At 44.7% G+C, this 21,481-nt stretch overlaps 2 protein-coding genes, 1 long non-coding RNA gene and 1 other non-coding gene across 8 annotated transcripts in view; 3 read left to right on the top strand and 1 right to left on the bottom strand.

The window, feature by feature from the left end:
• Positions 1 to 8,140, top strand: part of LOC125727184 (NHS-like protein 2) — a 44,098-nt gene extending 35,958 nt beyond the window's left edge. For both annotated transcript variants that reach the window (XM_049003892.1, XM_049003893.1), the window contains exons 3-7: positions 372 to 505; positions 1,303 to 1,474; positions 1,609 to 3,828; positions 3,964 to 4,108; positions 5,556 to 8,140. In XM_049003892.1, coding sequence (XP_048859849.1) covers positions 372 to 505; positions 1,303 to 1,474; positions 1,609 to 3,828; positions 3,964 to 4,108; positions 5,556 to 5,859 — 2,975 coding nt within the window. In that variant the 3' untranslated portion in view covers positions 5,860 to 8,140. The remainder of the gene's footprint in view (positions 1 to 371; positions 506 to 1,302; positions 1,475 to 1,608; positions 3,829 to 3,963; positions 4,109 to 5,555) is intronic.
• LOC125727187 (uncharacterized) lies at positions 6,826 to 9,124 on the bottom strand. 2 transcript variants are annotated; one of them, XR_007388594.1, is made up of 3 exons: positions 8,999 to 9,124; positions 8,184 to 8,412; positions 6,826 to 7,007 (listed from the first exon to the last, which is right to left on the bottom strand). It is a non-coding gene; the product is annotated as an uncharacterized LOC125727187 (long non-coding RNA). The 2 variants fall into 2 exon arrangements; XR_007388593.1 differs by lacking the exon at positions 8,184 to 8,412.
• Positions 9,125 to 9,996: 872 nt separating this feature from the next.
• Positions 9,997 to 21,481, top strand: part of LOC125727185 (rho GTPase-activating protein 6-like) — a 31,090-nt gene continuing 19,605 nt past the window's right edge. Inside the window, exons 1-2 of one of the 3 annotated variants that reach the window (XM_049003897.1) lie at positions 9,997 to 10,132; positions 21,148 to 21,304. In XM_049003897.1, the coding sequence (XP_048859854.1) occupies positions 10,067 to 10,132; positions 21,148 to 21,304 (223 nt within the window). In that variant the 5' untranslated portion in view covers positions 9,997 to 10,066. Of the gene's footprint in view, positions 10,133 to 11,178; positions 12,107 to 21,147; positions 21,305 to 21,481 lie in introns of those variants that run through there. The other 2 variants (XM_049003895.1, XM_049003896.1) reach the window with 2 other exon arrangements.
• Positions 16,457 to 16,528, top strand: trnaw-cca (transfer RNA tryptophan (anticodon CCA)). Its single transcript has one exon. It is a non-coding gene; the product is annotated as a tRNA-Trp (tRNA).

The following is a 21,481-nucleotide window of genomic DNA, read 5'->3' as shown; positions in this document are numbered from 1 at the left end:
AGAAAGGGGCGGGGCTGGTGCCTTTTGTCTCCTCCAGCGATCGGCCATTGTGTCGGACGGCCCGGCATCGCTAGGCAACCTGGCACTGGGCTCCAGGCATCCATATTTTCCCAGAGTGCAAGTTCATTTTTCCCATCTAGACCATCCTAGGAGCAGGACGTGGGGGGTAGGGAAGCTGCAGATGCAGGGGTGGGCATGAGTATTCGGGGTGTGGGGAGCCTTGGGCTCTGTAAGGAGTAGGATAGTAAGTAATCTGTTTACTAGGCCCTAGGGTGACCAACAAGTATGGAGGGCTTTCACTTTGAGCTGAGCGTACTCCAAAAACTTCCCTCAGCCCAGTTCAGCGTCGTGTCTGTTTGTCTCCCATGTAGAATTCGAGGAGCAGCTTTATGACCACAAAGTGGTGGGACAGACGTTCCGGCAGCCGTCGTCTGAGAGCTCAGAGGAGGCCTCCCACGGCAGATCACCCCTGGCAGTACCCAGACGGCCTCACATTGTCTTCCTGGTAACCTCTCCTGCTTTTTATCTCACACTTTATCTCACTTCAGATGCTTTTCGTATGTTTTGCTAATTTTAATGTTGCCAGTTTTTAAGTATATTGAAATATATGCTTATTTGACACTTTCGGCCAATTACTGAACTGTGGCTCTGTTGGTATTTCCACAAGAATGCATTTTAGATTGCATAAATGCGAAACGTAATTGCTTTAATTACTAATTATGTGTTTGCGCTGGTGACATTTATGTCGCATGCAAGCTGTCTGAAAAATAAATGTAGCGTAAAGTCCAAGTATCTTGTTTTAATCATTTTTATAGTTTAATTAGGGGGTGATAGTTCCAGAGAAAAGGAGGCAGTTAGCACTGGGACCGGGGTTTGAGTCTCTGCCAGGGTTCCATGTGTGTAGAGTTGGCATGTTCTCCCTGTGTCATTGTAGGGATTCTACTGGGTACTCCGGTTTGCCCCCCACAGTCCAAAAACACGCTGAGGTTAATTGGAGTTACCAAATTGCCCATAGGAGTGTATGTGTGAGTGACTGGTGTGTGAGTGTGCCCTGCGATGGGCTGGCCCCCCATCCTGGGTTGTTCCCTGCCTCGCACCCATAGCCTCCAGGATAGGCTCCGGACCCACTGAGATCCTGAATAGGAGGTACTAGCAGGTACAGAAGATGGATGGGTAACTGTTTAAGTAAGAACTGCAAATAAGTGGCCACAACAAAGCAGCTGATTTGCCCTTTCAGAGGTGATTGGCTGTTATTTTTAGGTGTTTGTTCTAGAACACTTCTCTCCTGCCACCCACCTGCAGCCAACCCCCAAGCGTGCGAGCGACTGCAGCACCCTCACGACCTGGTCTGTGAGCTCGGCCAGCAGCAGCCCGGGCCGCTCCCAGCGGTCCTCCCGCGGCCCGCCCGTTGCCCAGAAGCCCCGCTGGCACCTCAGATGCCACACTCCCGCTCACCTGGGCGCTGCTGACGCAGGTACCACCCCATTTTTCCAGCCGCATGCCCAGTACACCCTGCTGCATGATGAAAGTCTCTGTTTTATGTACTCTGCAATATTGCAGAATCAGCTGCCTGAACTGAAAACACTGCTGTCTGTCTGTGTCCTTCAGGGGATGTTTGTCTTCCAGAAAGGACACTGACCTTTGACCTAATAAAAGGCACCCTCTCACCTGAGCCCCTCTATCTCAAGCATTTAGAAAGCGGCGTTCACCATTTTCCACTGCGAAAGACCTTCAGCGATTTGGACCAAAGTGTGCCCCAGTCTCCAGAAAGGATGGAGCAAGCCAGCCTTCTGTGTGCCAGTTCATCGTGGAATGGGCCCAAGGGCTCCACTTTCTCCCCTACCTGGAGCAGCTCTTTCAGCACCTTCCCATTAGCGGCCGAGCTGCTTTCCTCGGAGCACTCAGCTGGCACGGTCCCTTGCAACTTTGGTGACAGCTCAGGTCATTCCGTGAGCTCAGGGTCACGTACTGGTTCCTTAGCCTCCATCCCAACTGAGTTGTCTGGCAAGGCTCGGACCACTCCTTCAACCGATGCTACCCGTGGACAGAGTGGAACCGAGAGCTCTGCAGGAAGTCCCAGAGAAAAGGAGGCGGGACCCAAACGAGCTGATGCTTCCAGAATGTTCCGTGGGCGGTCCCTCTCCACTCCCACCGACTCAGACTCGATGTGTTCTGTTGAAAACCAGGGCGTGGAAGGAGAGAGCTCCACCCCACAGTACCCGAGTGGAAGCTCAGAGGATGGAGTCAGCACCAACAGCGTTTCTCCATCAGGGGTGGACCTCCTACCTGATGGGAGTTCGCGCTTCAGGTCCCGCAGCATCTCACTGAAGAAGCCAAAAAAGAAACCTCCACCCCCTGTTCGTAGTGTGTCCCTGAGGAACGGCGGCACCACCGACGGCCGTGAGCACCCCAGAGACAGCAGGCCCAAGAGCCTCGTCATCCCCAGGGAACACCAGCTGCACTTTCAGCCTGATTTCATCTCCAAGCCACCACAGCAGTTGCAGGACCTGTCTAAGTCCGGCGGGAGGAGAGCTGTAGAGACCCGGGAATTGAAACGAGAGGCAGATCAGTCGGCCACTCTGAACCAGTGTAAGCTTACCAACCCAGAAAAGTTGGTGTCAAATTCAAGTGCAGAGCAGGGCGCCACTGTGGTGCCGAATGTGAAGGTGTGCAGCAGCTCCGAGTCGCTCGCCTCCCCTCCCAGCTCCCAGGCTACTGCACTTTCCCAGCTTTCAGCAGAGACGGAATCAAAAACATCCCAAGTCAAACCATCTGGACTGATGTCTCCATCTAGTGGTTACTCCAGTCAGTGTGAAACTCCCACTCCAACCATTCCCACCTCTACCATTATGGGACCCTCTCCACTGGGCTGCAGGATGCGACCGAAGATCCCACAGAGAAAGTCGTCTTTGCCTGCCCCATCTCCAGCAGAGAGGGCTGCCAGGTGCCGGCTGTCGTTCGAGCTGCCCGTGACCACGCACCTGGACCTGTTCTCCATCAAGCCAAAGTCGAGAGCCAGTCGGCGACACTCTGACTCCTCGGCTGCCATCCGCTCTGGATACAAACTGAGCCCGAGTCAGTCGATCATGCCCTTGGTGACCCAAATGGATTTACGGAATGTTCGGCTGCGCTCTGTCAGCCGCTCGGAAACTGATGACAGTGTGGATGGGTCCTCTGGCATCCTCGAGGAGGAGCAGACCTGTGACCCGTCCCCTTGTGCAACCACAAACGTCAAACCTAAGCCCCCGGTGGCAGTGAAACCACCTTTACCTAAACGACCTCCCAACTTGAGTTTGAAGTCTCCCGGTTCCTCCTCTTCCTCCTCCCACACCTCTGGCTGCCAGCCATCCTCATCAGCAGAACCTCATGGGGGAGACATCTACACAGAGGTTAGAAAACCCAAGAAGCCGCCAAAGTCTCCGATCACGCCTGGCTGTATTCCGGACTCTGGTGGGCAGCTGCAGCAGAGGGTCGTGGAAGATCAGCAAGGGGCAGATCGTTGTTTGCAGACCCCGTCCATCAGCCCAGAAGCACAGGGCAGTGGAGGATCGTTGCCTAGCAGAGTTTCCACCCCATCTGTGGCTGAATTGGATAAGAAGGGGAATAAGGTACCTCCCCCTATTCCAAAGAAACCGAACATTGTTTTTGTGTCTGCGAACACCTTCCACGCCAGTATACCTACAAACAGGCCAGGGAACTCAGTGGAGAGCTGCAGCACGCCCACGTATCAGATGGTGTCCGGGAAACAGGAAAAGCACTCCGATTCATCTCCAAGGGACTGTGATAAAGATGCTGACCAGAGAGCACCTGTCTCCCAAGCAACATCCCGTAAGCCATCGAATTAGACGCAACATTTCCTGCCGTACGAACGACATTAAATCTCTCAACACTGCAGGGAACCGTGAAGCTTCCCATTTCACAAACATGACAAATATCATAAATGTTTTTTTATTCTGCCAAAAGCTGGCGATGGGGGAACGGAGAGAAGTTCCGAAGATTCGGAGAATGAGAGGAGCATGCCGGGTAACACGGACGAGGACTCTGACGATGTGTTCGTGCAGAGCTCGCGGCCGGCTGCCACCGAAGACCTTTTCGCCATCATCCACAGGTACGGGAAACGTGGGAACTATTGGAAGAATCCAAGTGTGACGTTCTTGGTAGCAGGTAATACTGTTCCGAAGGGGAATTCAGCCCACAAATTATGGATGACTTCCTGTATTTACAAAAGGAGGCTGTCCTACATGCTTCATGGGCAGAGAACTTGGTCTTTTGCCATCTTACGCAATCAGCGGATAGTTATAAGCTACAGAGTGTGGAATTTACATGCTTGGCGCATCACCGATGTTTCACCAAGCCCAGCATCGGATAACGGTGTGTGTGTCAGGCCTTGTATTGTGTCTTTTCGTATTTTTTATATTTTAAGAAAGGCACGCAACAGAGCACTCCTCGTTGTTAATTGGTAATCCACTGCCCATGACTCTGTAGCCATAGGGAAATGGTCAGTGTACTTAATATGGAAGCAGTCCTGCAGAATGAAGACCAGAGAGGGTTCTAAACCCTATTTAGAGGGCTCAGTTTATCAAAAAACCATTTATCCCGGATTATCATAAACATTTCGTACCCTCCAGACTTCATTGTGGGGATCCCGCCTCCACTTGGCAAATTTAATGGGGGGGGGGGGGGGGGTTGACATCCCCAAAGACTAGGGACACTGGGGGCTGCCCTCAGGAGCCCCCTCCCAGCTCGGGCCCTAGGCAGTTGCCTGCCTTGCTTGTCCTACGCCTATGCCTCTGGACGTCCCGTCATTCGTCAAGGGCCTGAGCCCCCCTAAGGGTCAAATTTTAGATTCTCCACTGATGAAGACACCTTCTACAGCTTTCCATTGGGATGGTCTTTTTGGTAGATCGATATAAAACTGCAGGTTTACAGTCGCACACCACACATTTACATGCTAAAAATGACATTTCAGACTTTAGTAGACAGTAACAATAAATGATAAACAGCAGAAAACAGTAACAGTGTAAAGAATGTCATAGAAAGTATTGCGCAGAATTCCATAGTAATGCCTGATAAATAAATAGTATAACACAGTCTGTTGTTCAGTGAATGAATGAATGTTCTGTGAATGAGCATAAAGAATTCTGATCCATTCAGACAGTCGTTTGCCACTTACCAGTTGCCATTGTAGGCTTATTTAGATGGCAAGTGTCACATTAAAACATACAAAACTGTCTTGTTTCAATGGAAACACTATTCATGACTTCACAGTGTGTGCTGTCTGTCTGACCACATGATTATGCTATATGCTAGTTGTCATTCATGGCTGCGTTGCTAGCAGGTTATTTTCAGTTTAACTTGTGAACCTTTCTTTGCATCTATGGTTACCTGGGCGGACAATCATCGACTAGCACAGAACGTAAAGAAAAGGTTTATCATCTTGACTGCCATGCTGGACAGAAATAGCTGAAAGTGAAACTGAAAGTGAAACTTGCTGTGCCAGTTTTATTCAAAACATAGTTCATTTATCGCTTTCCTTCCAAAAACCATCCCTGAAGGTCAAAGCGGAAAGTTTTGGGCCGCAAAGAACCGTCGGACCAGTTTGGCAGCAAGCAGAGCTTGACATCTCCCGTGAAGGGCGACGGCGATCAACGCGCCACCGGGGCGGCGCTGTGCTACAACTCCCGCAATGATACCTTCATGGCCCTGCTGCAGAGGAAGAACAGCAAGCCCAGCGGCAGCAGGGGCATGTCGGCCGCCGAGCTGCTGCGGACCACCAACCCGCTGGCCCGCCGAGTCATGGAGTTCACCATGGCTGATCCGGAGCTGGCCCCCAAACCCAGATCCTCACAGGGAAAGTGATCGCCGTGGGCATCGCTGTGATGCTTCTGGATTGGTGCTAAACATCTGTGCATATCTCGCCTGTTCAGTAAATGAGCAGCGAGGCTCCACCAAACCTTTTGTGTTTTTACAGAGTATGTCGGTGGATGCCATTTTTTATTGCTCTTCTGCTGAGGAGAGGAACGGTACCACACACAGTTTCAGGACTAAATCATTACTAAGGTGGAAGATTGACATCAGAAATGCCTGCTGAAAGTGGCCCATTTTAGCCACGCTGAGGTTGCTAAGCCATGGCAGAACCTTCTGAAGACAAGGCTGATGATTATTTCGGGGTGTAACCAACTACACACATAATACATTCTACAAAGACTGTAAATACGACTATTGAAGGATTTAGAAAACCTTTAAATGAAAAGTGCTTTTGTTATAATCAAGGAACATTTTTGTTAGCTTTTTTTTTAAAAAAAAAATCTTTTATTTTGGCCTGTAAATAGGTGTAAATAAAGAATATATCTTTAGAACTATATACACAAATAGATGTCCTATGTATAATGAGATTAGTAAAAAAAGAAAAAAGTTTGATTTAGTCTCATTTGATGACAGAGAAATGTGAGATGATGGTGATTCTGCTGACAGTGTCGATCCACCTGAAGTGTCACAGATGGGTCATTGCTTGAGGTGAAGGCATACAGATGTAGACGGGTGCATTTAAGAGGGCAGGTTTTTGCCTGGGGGGCTTAAGCAGGTATATTTGTGTTTAGGGCATTTGGATGGGCAGATTGATTGCTCAGGTGTTTATTCATGCTCAGGAGATTCGTTGGGGTGGGGGGGGTAGGGGGGTGTTCGCTGGGAGCTGGCTTTATGTTTATTATTATTATTATATATTTTTTTATTTGTACTTCAGTTTAGTGTGTTATCTCATCACGTCCCTCAGTCTGACCGTGATGATCCAGCATCCTGCGTACGTGAGACTTTTTGTGAAAAGTCCATGTTCCAAAATGCCTCTGCATCCAAGCTGGGCAGGATCGGTGTCATGATCAGTGTCAGTCAGGCTGGCCTGGGGTGGTAACGATTCCTGGATCATCACCGGGTCACACGGTCAGTCATAGACCTGTCTGCGTGGTCTTGGTAGCTGCATGTTTCAGTTTGTGGGGGGGACGTACCAACACCTGAAGGAACACAAAGGAACACAAAGGAACACAAAGAATCACTGAGGGGGCGGAGCCGGCTGGCACAGAGGAGACGAATGCGCTCACGTGAGAATGGAGTTCTGACTGTAGGAAGGAGTCATCTCAGATTTTATCTGTATTATTATTATTGGTCATGTGATCTATTTTCCAAAATTTAGCAAAAGAGATCAATGGACTGAATGTTGCTTTAGTCATTTTTTCCCCCCTAATGTTGCATGGTGCGACGCTACTGGAGAAATTCACCACTTCGTTATAATCGTCACCACTGTTCTACCACCACTGTCAGCATTTGTTTTTGCCTGCAGATTGGAAGACTAGTAGCAGTAATAAGTAAATGCGGCACAAATAATTAAAAACCTTGAAGGCAAAAATAGAAGGATACAATGGTTCTGGACAGTCAAGCAATTTTGTCTGATGGTTTTCCAGTCAGAATCTCGCTCTTGCTAATCCAGACACAGATCTACCTAGTAGTAACTTGGGGGTTGATCTTGGAGCAAAGCACACGGTTGAGGTTTCCGAGAAGCTCGGCGGTGGCCATATTTCGGAAAAACAGACGGTCTCTGTGTTGATTCTGAGTAGCTTCACTCTCTGTGTTTGCCACCAAGTATGTAAATAGATGCTTAATCCTGCCACTCGTGAGAATATGGGGTGATCTAAGTGTGGCACACAAGGCTTAGTCCACCGTGGTCTAAGCCAGCGTTTCTCAAACTATGGGCCGTGCTAGTCCCCAGGACAAATAAGTTTGAGAAACGCTGGTCTAAGCTACCTTTGGATAGGTATGAAGGTGCGTGTGTGTGTGTGTGTGTGTGGTCAAAGTCCATCCTATTCATTAGATTATTATTTTTTTTTCAATCTTAAAGAAAAGCAAAGCCTATGAAAGCTGTAACTCTATAGAGCATAGGAAATATATAAGAAATAATCTGGTGTAACAAGACAATGCTGAAGTTGTGTAAACAGTTTGTACTGATGCTGTGTTGAGGTCCAGCCGGGAAGCTCTGTGAGGGATCGTGCTGAAATCCAGTAGATATGAATTGTCATCAGGAGTTCAACATGCAGTCGTGCATTTGGCTGATTTGAATTCTGTAATTTCAATAAATTATTTTTTTCCTTAACATCGGCTTTCTTAAAGCTTTCTGCGTGTTTTACTCTACTGACCTTTCCTGTTGGTGTTTCTGGCTCCACTGTTGTACATTTCTATCCAATCTATCCATCCGTTTTCCAAGCGCTTTTCCCAGTGAGGGTAGCAGTGGCAGCACGCCCCGCAGGACAAACTACAAACAGCCTCCAGCTCCTTCTTGGCATCGGTCGTAGCTGCCAAACCGGCTGGACGATACAATCCTTCCTGCATGTCCCCGGGTCTGTCACAGCGTCTTCAGCCAGTCAGCTATGTCCAAAACGAGCCCCTTGTAAGTCAGTCACGCGATTTCCAAACAACCTCAGCTGACTCCTCGTCTTCAAATAGAGCGGCAGTTTTATTTTGAGGTCCCTCCAGATCTACAAAGATCCAGACCATTTGGCAACCTCTCAGGGAAGCCATAATTTGACCACTCGTACTTACAACCATGTGTTTTTATCATTACCAAATGCCTATGACTATAGGTGAGGTCTTCATCTACCCAATCAAACTGCCTATAAGCCCACATGCTGTTAGTTATGCTGAAGGTCCCAGAGCACTTACACTCTCCACTAGGGTCGCCACCTAATCCATGTCATTGGGACACACTATATTAGCTCCTGTGTTAAATAGTTCAGTTCTTCTAGCGCATTGGTTTGTTTCCTTGATTGACTCATCCAGCTGTTTCACATTAACATTAGTGACACGTGCATGATTATAGGAGACTGACCAATCGGCACGCAGGAAGAACTCAGCGCTTAAGTGAAACCCGGGTCTTTACAAACCCTGTCGTAGCTCATAGTGTCCCTTCTCACATGGATTAGATGGTGACCCTAGTCTCTCCCACCCCCCTTACCTGAAAGGATTCGCTCTCACGCTTATTCCCTCTGAGGACTGCAACCTCTGCATGGTCTGAAGGTTTGTGTGTTTGACGATCCACTGAGCGATATCATCTCTCTCGGAACAGCTATGTTATGAGAAACCTGACAAACCACAATCTAACAAAGACCCAATGAAAGGCAGAGTTAAATATTACAGCACCCCGCCCAGACTAGGGTCCTGGGACACCAATGTAACAGCACTGGGCTCAACCAGAAATGGCTATTCGGCGCCATCTTGTGGCCCCATCAGGTACAAGGTAACGGATGGGGCTTATAGCGAAACGGCCATTTGGGGGCAGCAGGTACAAACAAGAAGGGCCCAAATGGATGAAATGTGTTATTGCAATAACTGATAAATAAAAATGACACTGTTCAAAACTCTTTGGAAAGAGTGCATTTCAATTTTATTTAGAAATACATTCAGATAATACAGAACGTGACATTTTCTTATGCTACCCTCCTGTGATTTATAGGCATTTTTAAACTTATTAATTCACAAGTGATTGAAATGTATATTTACCAATGAACTGGTGTAAGAGATCCAAATTACAGGGATTATCGAATCAGCTTTGAGTTTTTCACCTGTATACTACAAATCATACCCTGCACATGAAATGAATATTTATAAGCTTGCAGTGCAGATGAGCTTCAGCTGCCCTGTTAGCTGCAGTGCATGCCAGTGAGGGTTTGGAGCCCAGAAACTGCACCTGGCACTGGGCATATAGGTTGTGGGCTCTCGTGGGTTTTCCCTGACTGAAATCCCACGGTGGGCTGACGTGACCCTGTGTTTGTAGGGGAATGTCCTGTTTAGAAACTCCTGCACGTATGCTAAATGCTTCGTTAAATGACATTTTCCTGTGGGAGACCTCTGGGATTCCGTGGGACCATTGTAATAACTAGCTGAAGGGGCAGAGAAAAAAACCCTAATTGCTATCCTGTCCTAATCTCTTTTTCTGCCTTTCTGCTGTTTTCCCATCACATCACCGCATGTGTCAGTCCTGAACCGTTTTTGAAGAGGCTTGGACACGTTTGATATATTAAAAATGGACTATTTCTGTTATGTGAAGAAATTACTTTTGAGGTCCTTTCAAGCTGATTCCTGTCAAAGTGTAAGTGCTCATGTTTATTATTTGTCTTTAATATTTTTTTTTGTATAAAGAGGCTCATACATGTGAAGGTGGGAAAAGAGAAATATATAATTTTTGAAAATAAAACGGTAGTTTTCTTTCGTTTCTTCAAGCAAATGGTCATTACCATAGTAGCTGATTATTTTCTTGAACAATGGAACTTGGAGAAAACAGTTATAAATGTCAAGTTCAAAAATGGTTTCTTAGTTCGTGGCTTATAATAAGATAATGCATTTTCTATAACCTCTACCTGTTTTCATGCACGGTGTCAAATCGTACATCCATCTATCAGTTTCATCTTTTCCCCTTATGTTCTTCTGTATTGGTTTATTAGTAATTCCGCGTGACAGTCAAAAGTGAAAGATCTTTGACATGAACATCGTTTTTGAAATCTAACTTTCTATGCCATGCCTGGAAAATATCCACGTTTTACCAGGAGATGGCGCCAGAGTCGAACGTCAATTGTATCTCCTACCTGGTTGTTCATACTATACCTCTCCAGCGTCCATTTTTTTCTGTAGTATTACCATTTCAACACACCTTGTCCGGTTTTGTCATGCTATTTCAGTTCGTGTTCGATCTTGGTTTTTGTGCTTTTGGAGCTCTCTCGTGGCAGACCTGGAGGGCCCCGTTCCGAGCACTTCTCAATCATGGTTCGTTCGTCTCACATAGCCTTTTATTAGTGCTCGAAATGTTCGCTGAGGCCTTATTAGAGAGAATACGGCTTCTCCCCACGGCGGCAGGCTTAAACGTTACGTACCTGAAAAAGCAGTGTCATTCGCGTTTAACTGAATGAATTAGTGGAAATAATGGATACTAACTAATATAACATACCGAAAAATGGACCAGTTGTAGCTCACCATTATGCAATTTGTGTACTATGACACATGGTGTTTACCGCAGTGAGTCAATGGGCGCAGATGGTTTGAACGAATAAAACATCAAGGCACGCCTATAGTTTTTTATACTGCCTTTTGAGTGATTGATTAGTTGCCTCACCGAACCCCCTTCGTTGATTTGGAAAACAGTTACACACATCATCCAGAAAGAAGAAACATTTTATACGATAGCTTCTTATAGTTTTTAAACTGCCATTCTATTCATATATTCATTACTGTAGCCTGATGAGTAATTTCTCCCCAGGCTATTGCACAATATCCGCATGATATATTATAGGCAGCAGTTCCAGTTGTGATTATTATCTGGCGGCGATCAAACTGCGGCTCTTACTTTCCACTCTTCCATGGTAGGAAACACATGCGAAGCGACCGCTATTCGTGGTATTCATGGCAAAATGACCTCTAGGCTTAGGGACGTCCTGCATTCTTCCATTCGGCTTTCATAATGAGTTTTGTTAGATGAGGCAAAGCTCGAAACGTCCCTATTTGCCCGACGTTCGTATGATGCGTTGACAGATTATTTTCATCTATTTATGAGAATATATTTTGGGATTTCCTGGATAGATCGTCAAATACGCCATAGGCAGGGATTTATCATGTTGTGCTGTTGGGATGGCTTTTACAAGTTTGCTATACCTTTAAACATCCATTGCATTGCTTAGATATAAAAATGCATGAAATTGAAGGGTGTCTAAAGAAGTTTTACAGTGTACTAATGCGGGGCTAATAAATACAAGCCATTTAATACCAGTTTAATTTGACTGAATTATCACACGTCATTTGCCAGCAGTAGTCAGAGTTGATGTGGCGCTGCACAGGGCACCATGCAGTGTCACTGTCGCCAGCAGAGTAAGAAGGGAGCTGATATGATTAAGAGAGTTTACGACTGTGACGGGAGGAGGACATCGCCTTCCTGCCCCTGTTTACTCTCGGTTATCGCTGATGGGGAGAGGTTGCCGGGGGTGGGATCGTTGCTGCTGTCAGTCGGGCTGTCTCTATCTCTCCCCACCGCTGGAAGCAGCTCCTCCGCTCTCTCTCAAAAAGTATTTCTTCTAAGGTACAGTGTTTTCTTTATTTATTATTTATTTTGTCTTGGGGACTACTGTAGGTGTTGATTTTCCAAGTGGTTTAAATGTCGGTGGAAAACTGTCACCTGTCCTATGAATTGCCTCACCCGCACAGCCCCTCCCGAATGCACTTCGGGACACGGCATAGAAACGACTGGTTTCTGTGTAAATGAAAGTGCAAGATAATAATCTTTATTACGGTGCGTCGATCAGTGCTGTAAATCTGACTGCGTCTGACTTGAAGGGTTTGGAGAGTGAGGATCCAGTTCAGGTTGCAGGGTTAAAACTCATTAAAAGTAATTTGTCTCAGCCAGCTTTGCATCTGAAAAAAGGCGGGTGACAGGCAGCTTTGGAGAGAACATATATTCTCCTTCAAATACGTTGCACAATCTTTTGCGCAATAACTTGAAAGTTATATTACTCATAAATCACACCTTTGGTAGATTTTATGAGTTCAGCTCAGGTGTATCGTCTTTCTTATATAGGCTAACAAACATATCGTTAGCTTTCCACTACTATACTGTTACTATAGGGCTGAATAATGTATTGAATATTATTATGGAGGCTGAATGATGTTAGAAACGTTGATTGCCGTGGCATATTGAGGACAGTATTTATGCAACTGCGACCGTATTTTTTGCAGTGTCTTTACAGAAAGTAAATACCCCCCCCCCCCCCCCCCCCCCCCCGCCCCTCCCAATTTCCCAAATTTTGTTTTGTGGCCTTATTTTACAGTTGAATGAATTAATGATCTATTGCAATCAATCAGTACAAAATACGTCATAATTATGTAGTGAAAACCGGTTTTTAATGATTACTTTTCAAATTTCTTAAATATTAAAAAAATCCAGGTTATATAAAGCCTGCATACTATTTACCATGAAATTCCAAATTGAACTCATCATATTTAAAATAAAATATTCTTAAAGACATCTCTATAGAACCTGACTGTGGTCCAAACCAAATTTATGTGATTGAAGAGGACAGAGTGAGAAACAAGCGTCATCGAGTCTGAGGAACTCTCTGTAGACCTCCGTGATTGTGTCGGCGTATCTGAAAAAGGGTTTTAAATGAATTCTGAAGCTTCCTAGGAGATCAGTGGCCTCCATGACTGACAAGGAGAAGAGGTCTGGAACTGCCATGACTGTGCTTAGAGATTTAGCCAGATTGGGTATTTGAGCACAGAGGGTCCTGGTCAGAGAGGTGACCAAGAACCTTACGCCCACTGTAACAGATTCAGAGTTCCTGTGTGAAGATGCGGGAACCTTCCAGATGGACATCCACCTTGTGTTTATGGATAGAAGCTTCTCCTGAGTTAAAGGCATTTGGCAGCTGGTCTGCTGTTGGCCAGGTGGACACTGAAGGACACTGAGAGCATGAGGGAAAGATTCTCCTGGCCCTGGTGATGTGGCGCTCATCACCCCGCTAATGACGTCTTCTGTGAAGTATGTGGTGGTGGCAACACCAATGGGGACAGAGAAACTGGCCAGGATTGCAAAAGAGATGAACTGAGCCAAATTCTCATACAGAGAAGTTCTTGAAGAAAACGAATGTTTAACATGACCGCAATCTGAGGCACACAACCAAGACAATGCTGGGGTGGAACAAATCTCTGAATGTCCTTGATTGGCCCAGCCAAAGTCCGGGTTTGGTCCCCGAGTGGAAAATCTATGAAGGCTGCAGTTCAGAGAAACTCCCTTTCCAATCTGGCAGAGCATGAAAAGATATGGAATGAAGGAAAACGCTCAGATCCGGATGTGCAAAGCAGGTAGCAGCTTCCCAAGAAAAGAAAACACACAGCTGTAATCATCAGTACGGATGACCCCCAAAGTACTGAGTACAGGATCTGAATTACTTAAAAGGCTGAGTTCAGTTTTTCAATAAGCTTCTAAAAATACTAAAAATGTGTTTTCACTTTATCATTATGGGTTTTTCATATTGATCAAAGTCAAGAAAGAATCAATTAACTAATAAATAATAATAAATAATAACTAAATAAGTGGAAGGATCTAAGTACTTAGGATGACAATAAAAGTTTCTTCCAATATTTTAACTCCAAAAGAGCTGTAATAGCTGAAATCACTCATCTGCAGGATAGTAAGGGCCTTATAATTGAAAATGAAAATTGATATAGTAAATGAGTTTAATGATTATTTTACACGGGTGTTCACAGTAGAGGACATGATTAACTTACCAAATACAGCATCATATTTGACCAATACACGTATAACTGAGGCTGATGTGGTGCAAAGCCTAGCTAAGCTCAGTATAAATAAATCGCAGGGCCCTGATGGCATCTTACCTATAGTTTTAAAATAGATGAGGGATATTATTAGCCAACCTTTTACTTTACTGTTTCAGAAATCCTTATCTGCTGGTGTGGTACCTTCTGATTGGAAACTCAAGCAAAGGAGACTAAGGGGGGACATGATCCAGGTATATAAGATTCTAACAGGTCTGGATGCTGTTCAGACAAATGGCTACTTCAATATTAGTTTCAATACTATAACTTGTGGTCATAAGAGGAAATTAGCGGGAGAACATTTTAAACTGAATTTGAGGAAGCACTTCTTTACACAGCGTGTAGTTAGAGTATGGAATAGTCTTCCTGCTAGTGTAGTGCAAGCTAAAACCCTGGGTTCCTTTAAATCAGAGCTAGATAAGATTTTAACGACTCTGAGCTATTAGTTAAGTTCTCCCCAAACGAGCTTGATGGGCCGAATGGCCTCCTCTCGTTTGTAAATTTCTTATGTTCTTATGTACTGAATACGGATATAGGAACATACTACATTATCAGTGGTCATTCGTGATCATCCTGTGCTCATCCAGCAACTATATCTTATGCTGTTGTTACTAAAATTTGTCAGATTAGGACAGGAAAGCCTTATTTTATCTGTTAAACAGAGAAACAGAATTTCACAAAGATCTTTAATTTCACATTCAACTTTTTCCACCACATTGGTTTATCTCACGGTATCCTTTAATATTCAGAGTGAAAGCTGAATTGGTTCAGTTGTTTTCTGTTATAAAACTGTGATTCGTAAAGGCGACTTGTGATGACAGTGAAACTGGCTTTAAAGAGAGTAAACAAACACCCCATGGCGATGAGACCGCAGGGTTATGAGAGGGAGAGGAGGCGGCACTCAGCAATGAATCCCAAAAGGAAAAATATTACTCACTCGTTCCGTCCGGCTGAGATTTTACACTCATAGCGGGTGGCATTACAGCTAGACAGAGCAAATAGAAATAATAAAAATAGTGCAAGTGCACCATGACCGTAACCCACCTTTTAAAATCATGGATTTCCCAGTTTAACATGAACCTTCCCCCCATATTGAAAGTATTGACTTGTGAGACCACTCATATTGTATCTCCAGTTAAACACATCTGACCAATCCCAGATCTGCATCTTCAGTTATACACATCTGACCAATCCCAGAGCTGCATCTCCAATTATACACATCTGACCAATCCCAGATCCGCATCTTCAATTATACACATCTGACCAATCCCAGATCTGCATCTACAGAGCAACAGAGGCTGCAACACAATTTTGGAAACAATCCACCAGCACCACTGCAGTCATTATTTTGAACCCCCGGTCTATATTTCAAAGCAATTTCCCAGGAAGGCCCCTGATCGTAATACTGTTCTCATTTCACTCTAGATTTTTTTAGCACGAATCTATTCCTTGCGGTATACATAACAAAGAATTATGCAAGGGTTATTTTATTCCTAAACGCGCACCATATTATAAAACAATAAACAATATACGCTTATGATCTCCAGTTTATTGTAGCTGTAAAAATGTTCAATGTTCAGCAACGACACATTTTTTTTCATCAGTTAATTGTTTTTTTTTTTTTATATATAACACTGGAAAACAAACCTGCAAACACAGCTTCATCAAAACGATCTCATCTGCTCTGTGGACAGTTACATGGCAGATACCTACAGATGTATCAAACAAGTCATGTCTAATAGAACCGCTCATAGTTTAGCACCATATTATGACCAGGTTATTACACGAAATGCTCGCTAAAGGAGCATCAGCTTGACCACAGCTGTGCTTGTGACTTTAATTCAGCCTTCCGCTCTCGATTACGCTACTTTTACCCTTAATGAAGCTGACATTTTGTCTACTAAAAAGACATCTCTCAGTCTGACATGTGATGTCATCCCTGTGAAATTTGGTATTGGTCGGAAAATGGATCTTTTCTTGTTGTCGTATTTGCTAATGATCGCTAACCGAAGTAGTGTCTAAACGAGCGATGTTTGTATTTCAGTCGTATTATAAAATATTATCAATAATGTAACTATTAAAACCGGTATGTGTCTTTGGCCTCGTGGCGCAACGGTAGCGCGTCTGACTCCAGATCAGAAGGTTGTGTGTTCGAATCACATCGAGGTCAACTTCTGCAGGGCAGCTTCTTTGCTTGTATTTACTAGGCCATCGGATTTGTTCCATGTGGTCAAAAGTTAATGTGTGCCAATTTATTTCATAATTGTGTAATATTTACAGGTCACCCATCACAAAACGGATGATGTTATACACAGTATATTTAACCCTTATAGTTAAATTGGGATTCTTATAGTCAACTTATAAGCTCTGTTTTAATGCACAGTTCTGTGGTGTCACAGTCGCTAAAGTTCGGTCTTCCTTGTAGTAAGATGTAGCGGACGATGATCAGAACAACCTGCAAGAGAAACTGCAGCTCATCTTCATCCTTAGTCAGTGTCTTGTATTCCTGGATCAGTGTCACTCCCCTCTCTGCAGTGTCATTGACAACTTTGAGTGTCGATAGGCGACGTTTTGCACCAGTGTATCTATCCGTCCTGCGATGCCCAGGTATCTGGATCAGTGGCCAGGAAGTCAGTTGGCAAGTTGAAATGAAACAGATTGATGGAGTTGCTGGTTACAAACTTATCCAGAGTGAACTTAAAACTTCAACAATAAAGACTGTCAATGCATGCAGGTTACAGGTCAATAGCCCATGAAAAGTGAAAATTAATGTAACGTAAAAAAATGCAATATTGAAACCAGAGTTTTATATTTAGAAATTACAGTTAAAACTGATGAAAACTAGGACACATGAAGTTCCTCTCTCTGTTCTCCAGCTTATTTAACTTTGTGTCTTAGCCCATAGCCCTGTAGTAAAACAAGCTACTTACTTGTTGTAATAATGCAATATAAACACATGAAAACAATGCATTTCATTTATTGCAATGCATGTATTACCTTCTTTTGATTGCAGTTGAATAAACAGCAGCTTGATTATCTCTGACATTACTGTGCTCGACAGTACACTGCAAACTGAACAACTGGTGAAAAATAGCAATTAAACACCAGCAGAAAACAAGATGGCTGACTTTGTTTCGTTTCTGCTTTCACAAAATAGCTAAAATATCACTGTCAGAAATATAAATAAGTAAGCGATTGGTGTGGTTACTGAGATTAGCGAGAGAGGTATCTGTGAAAGCGTGGTCATCATGAGGCGTAATTATGCTAACAATGCTAACATTTAGAGGCCTTGGGCTACCTGTAAATGTTAATATTTTTAAGTGAAATTTTTTCTGGGTCCATTTTATCACCAACAGAATAGATCTAGGTGGTGAGAGATGTGTATTTCAGATTTATATTTTTAAGTGACACCCTAACATACAGTACATGTTAATGTAAAAGCATTAAGACAGCGAACGGGGAACGTTCCCCGAACCTTAGCCAACGTTATGTGAAGGTTCTCTCAAAGGTCGGCAGAGAATGTTCTTATTGTAACGTTAATTTCGACGACATACATTTTAACAAGGGTTCTGTTACTGTCAGAATGATAACTTTATTGAGCATCCTTTTAATGCAATTAATGTTGAAAAATATCGTTTTATAAATGGTTCAGATTCTGAGTTATATATCTTTACTGCAGATGTACCATGCAACTTGGAACCCATGATCTATAAGGTGCAAAGCCATCCAACATTATCATTCATAGCTGTAATAGTGGCATAATATTCTGGGAACTAAGGAAAACCAGACACTTTGAACGTTTCCATACCTTAATCGTAACGTACTGCAAACGTTCCTATAATGAAAAATTGTTAGCTGGGAACCTTTTTTCCGTGCCAAGTGCGCATGCCCACATTACACCTTCCCAGCTTCCTCACTTAATTTTAACAGATTTATTAATTTTATTATTAATAATTTCCTGCAGAATTAGCAGCATTCATTGATGTTCTGTAAACTAGGCAAGACTGCATTTGCACTATTTCATTTTTTTCTAGTAATATGATCTCTAGTAATCATAGGCAGTTCTAGACTCTGCTTAGGGCTATTTATAGATTTCTCCGATATTATCGTAAATATTTTGTACCCCCCGCTCGGAAAATTAAATCACGGGAGCCCTAGGGAGGAGGAGGAGGTGTCCCGTAATTCATCATGGGGTCAAATCCTAGATTCGCCCCGGCTAATAATTAACAGAGCCTTGCTGTCAAAAAATATTGAGAGCAAACTTATACCAGATAGTGTTTCTGGAGAACCGCGATGGGAGCAGCATTTATCGGAAGTGGCGTTTCTTAGGAGCAGCGTTGCTTGAGAACATTTACATTACATTTACATTTTTTTAGTAAACAATTTTGTTTAAAGTTAGCGAAAGAAAGGCAGACGTGCATGTATCAAAGAGCCAGTTTATGCTGTTTGTGCTCCAGCGAGTATCCAGTAAACACTAAAGGATGGTTATGGGAACTAAGAGATATACAAATAACCACAGAACCTTTTTTGTATCATGATGGTATAAGAGTTTACAGGAATTAACTCTAAGCTCAAACTACAGCAGAGCATAGAAGTGTGTAGTGAAACTATTTGGATTCATGGATATTGAAACTGGGCAGGATCAATATTGTAGGATCAGGCTAGTTTAGATGCTCCCAAATGATGCTGCTCTTCAGATGCTTCTTGACAGTTATGAGTTAGGTAGCTCATTCCACCATTGAGGAACCACGATTCCAAAACAGCTAATGACTCTTGTTTTCATGCAGTGGAGGAATCACCAGATTTGATGATCATTGAGGGTGAGATGGAGCAGAGGTTCTGATAAGCCGCTCGAGCTTGGTTAGCATGTGCAATACCATTAAGGACCTATAGGGGGCCGAAGGTGAGGGCCAGCACTGGGTACACAGCTCATTGGGGGCAGTATTCTTTGAGGGTAGTATTTGTCAGGCAGGAGATGCTTGTTTTTAAAAAGACTAAATCTGAATACATTTCAGAATCTGCTGCTGTCTTGGAGACTGTTTTCAAATTTTGCAAGGCCTGTTTTATGTTTAGTGCCAGAATAAGAAGGCTGTCATCCCTGCATTGCTGTGCTTTTACATGTTTTGGTTACCGTTCATTTCGAGGTGCCTCCACAGTGAGTTGGCAGGTTCAGATTGTTTCAGCCGAGAGGCTGTGAATGCCGCTGAAAGACGGGTACAGGATGCAGGGGCCACAGAGCTAAGGCTGGAAACGGGAGACTGACCAGCCGCCCCTCAGAGCTTGGCGCTGTCCCCATGAAGGGATGTGACTCAGTCTTTGTTGTGTGGCATTCTCTAGGGGAATATACTGTATGCAATAGGGGGAAAAGCATGCAGCCAGCAGGGATCTGGCAGGCAGAGCCCGTTCTAGGGACTCTGGGGCCCCTGGGCGAAAAACTGTATGGGACCCCCCAACTCCCCCTCCCCCTGCATGGTAACATTTATTAGCTTTATTTTACTGTGAAGTGTAAATTTAATAATAAACACAAGACCGTAATTCTGACTTTCATGAAAAACCGAATACACAAATAAAGCAGATTTGTCGTTGCGATGTACTATGCAATCGGCCGCCCTCGGGAACCCCCTCCCAGCTCGGGGCCCCGGGCCATTGCCTGCCCTGCCTGTCTTGTCACTGTGCCTCTGCTTGCAGTGTCACTGAAGAAGCCAGATGCTGATGAAGAGAGGAGGTCTGGGAGGGGCAGGGCTTGCTGGTTTGCTCCCTGACACTTGGTTGCTCCCTAATCATTAGTACAGATCCACTGTCCCCAGAGTTCCACCCAAACACGATTAAAGCTTTTAGCACAGTCCGGCCTATTTACACAGCCAATCTCTGACAGCACGCAGCTCTGGCAGCTTCCTCTCCCAGGAATCTGTGCCGTCTGTCAGCTGCCCCACTGATCTTCTCAGTCTGGCACAGCATGATGCATCGGTGACGGTCACATGGGTGTGGCTTGCTGCTCCAGGCGCGGCCCAGTGACTGAGCTGGATTGCTGAGGTGACAGAGCAAAGATTTAAGCTTCAGTACATGGGAAGTAGCTTCAGGTGAACCTGAGCTCAGTCCTTTGTTCCCCAGGTGGAAAAGCATAGGCATCATCTCGGGTTAAGTATGCGGGAGCTGTAAAAGCACACTGCTGCAGACCACTGTCCTACATGCACTGTAAAAAAAAGGTCCCATTTGAATTTATATCAGCAAATACTTAAGAGCCAATGACTGGATCATTATTACAGCTCAGCAACGTTATGCAGCAATAACCGGAATCTACTGAATGCTCAGGTTACGCCTCCATCCGTCATCAATGGATCATTTTCTTCCCTGTTGGCATGAGCATATTCCAGGACAATAATGCCAAGATTCATTGGCTTCGAACTGTCAAAGAGTGGTTCAGGGAGCATGAGGAATCATTTTCACGCATGACTTGGTCACCACAGAGTCGTGACCTTACCCTCATTGAAGGTCTTTGGGACGTGCTGAAGGAGGCTTTATGGAGTCGTTCAACTCACTTGTCAATACAGGATCTCGGTGAGAAATGAATGCGAATCTGGATGAAAATAAAGGCTGAGATGTTGCATAAGCCTGTGGAAACAATGCCATGACAAATAATGTTAAAGCTAAAGGCGGTTCAATGAAAAATTGAAATGCCGACTTCTTTTTTTGTCCAGGCAGTGTATATGGTTGTTCTTCTTTTGTCAGATTTCTCGCCATGCTCTGATTCGTCTTCATTGTGCCCCCTCTTCCCCTTGTCTCCCTCAGAACACCCCGCCCTGGGCCGGAATGCTCACACACGGGGTGAGGCTGAGGCCCGTCCCCATACAGAGCCTGTCGGAGGTGGAGCGAGCGCGGCTTCAGGAAGTGGCCTGTGCACACCTGGAGGAGAGGGAGCTGGACTTCAAGATCAGCATCCCCCGAGGTGTGTCTGCGTGGCTGGCCTATCACCCTCCCTGTCACACTTATCACACTCACCCTGCCTATCACACTCACCCTCCCTGTCACACTTATCACACTCACCCTGCCTATCACCCTCCCTGTCACACTTATCACACTCACCCTGCCTATCACACTCACCCTCCCTGTCACACTTATCACA

This window comes from Brienomyrus brachyistius, unplaced genomic scaffold (genome assembly GCF_023856365.1).
Source record: "Brienomyrus brachyistius isolate T26 unplaced genomic scaffold, BBRACH_0.4 scaffold90, whole genome shotgun sequence".
NCBI lineage: Eukaryota > Metazoa > Chordata > Actinopteri > Osteoglossiformes > Mormyridae > Brienomyrus > Brienomyrus brachyistius.
This window is presented reverse-complemented; position numbering and strand designations above follow the sequence as displayed.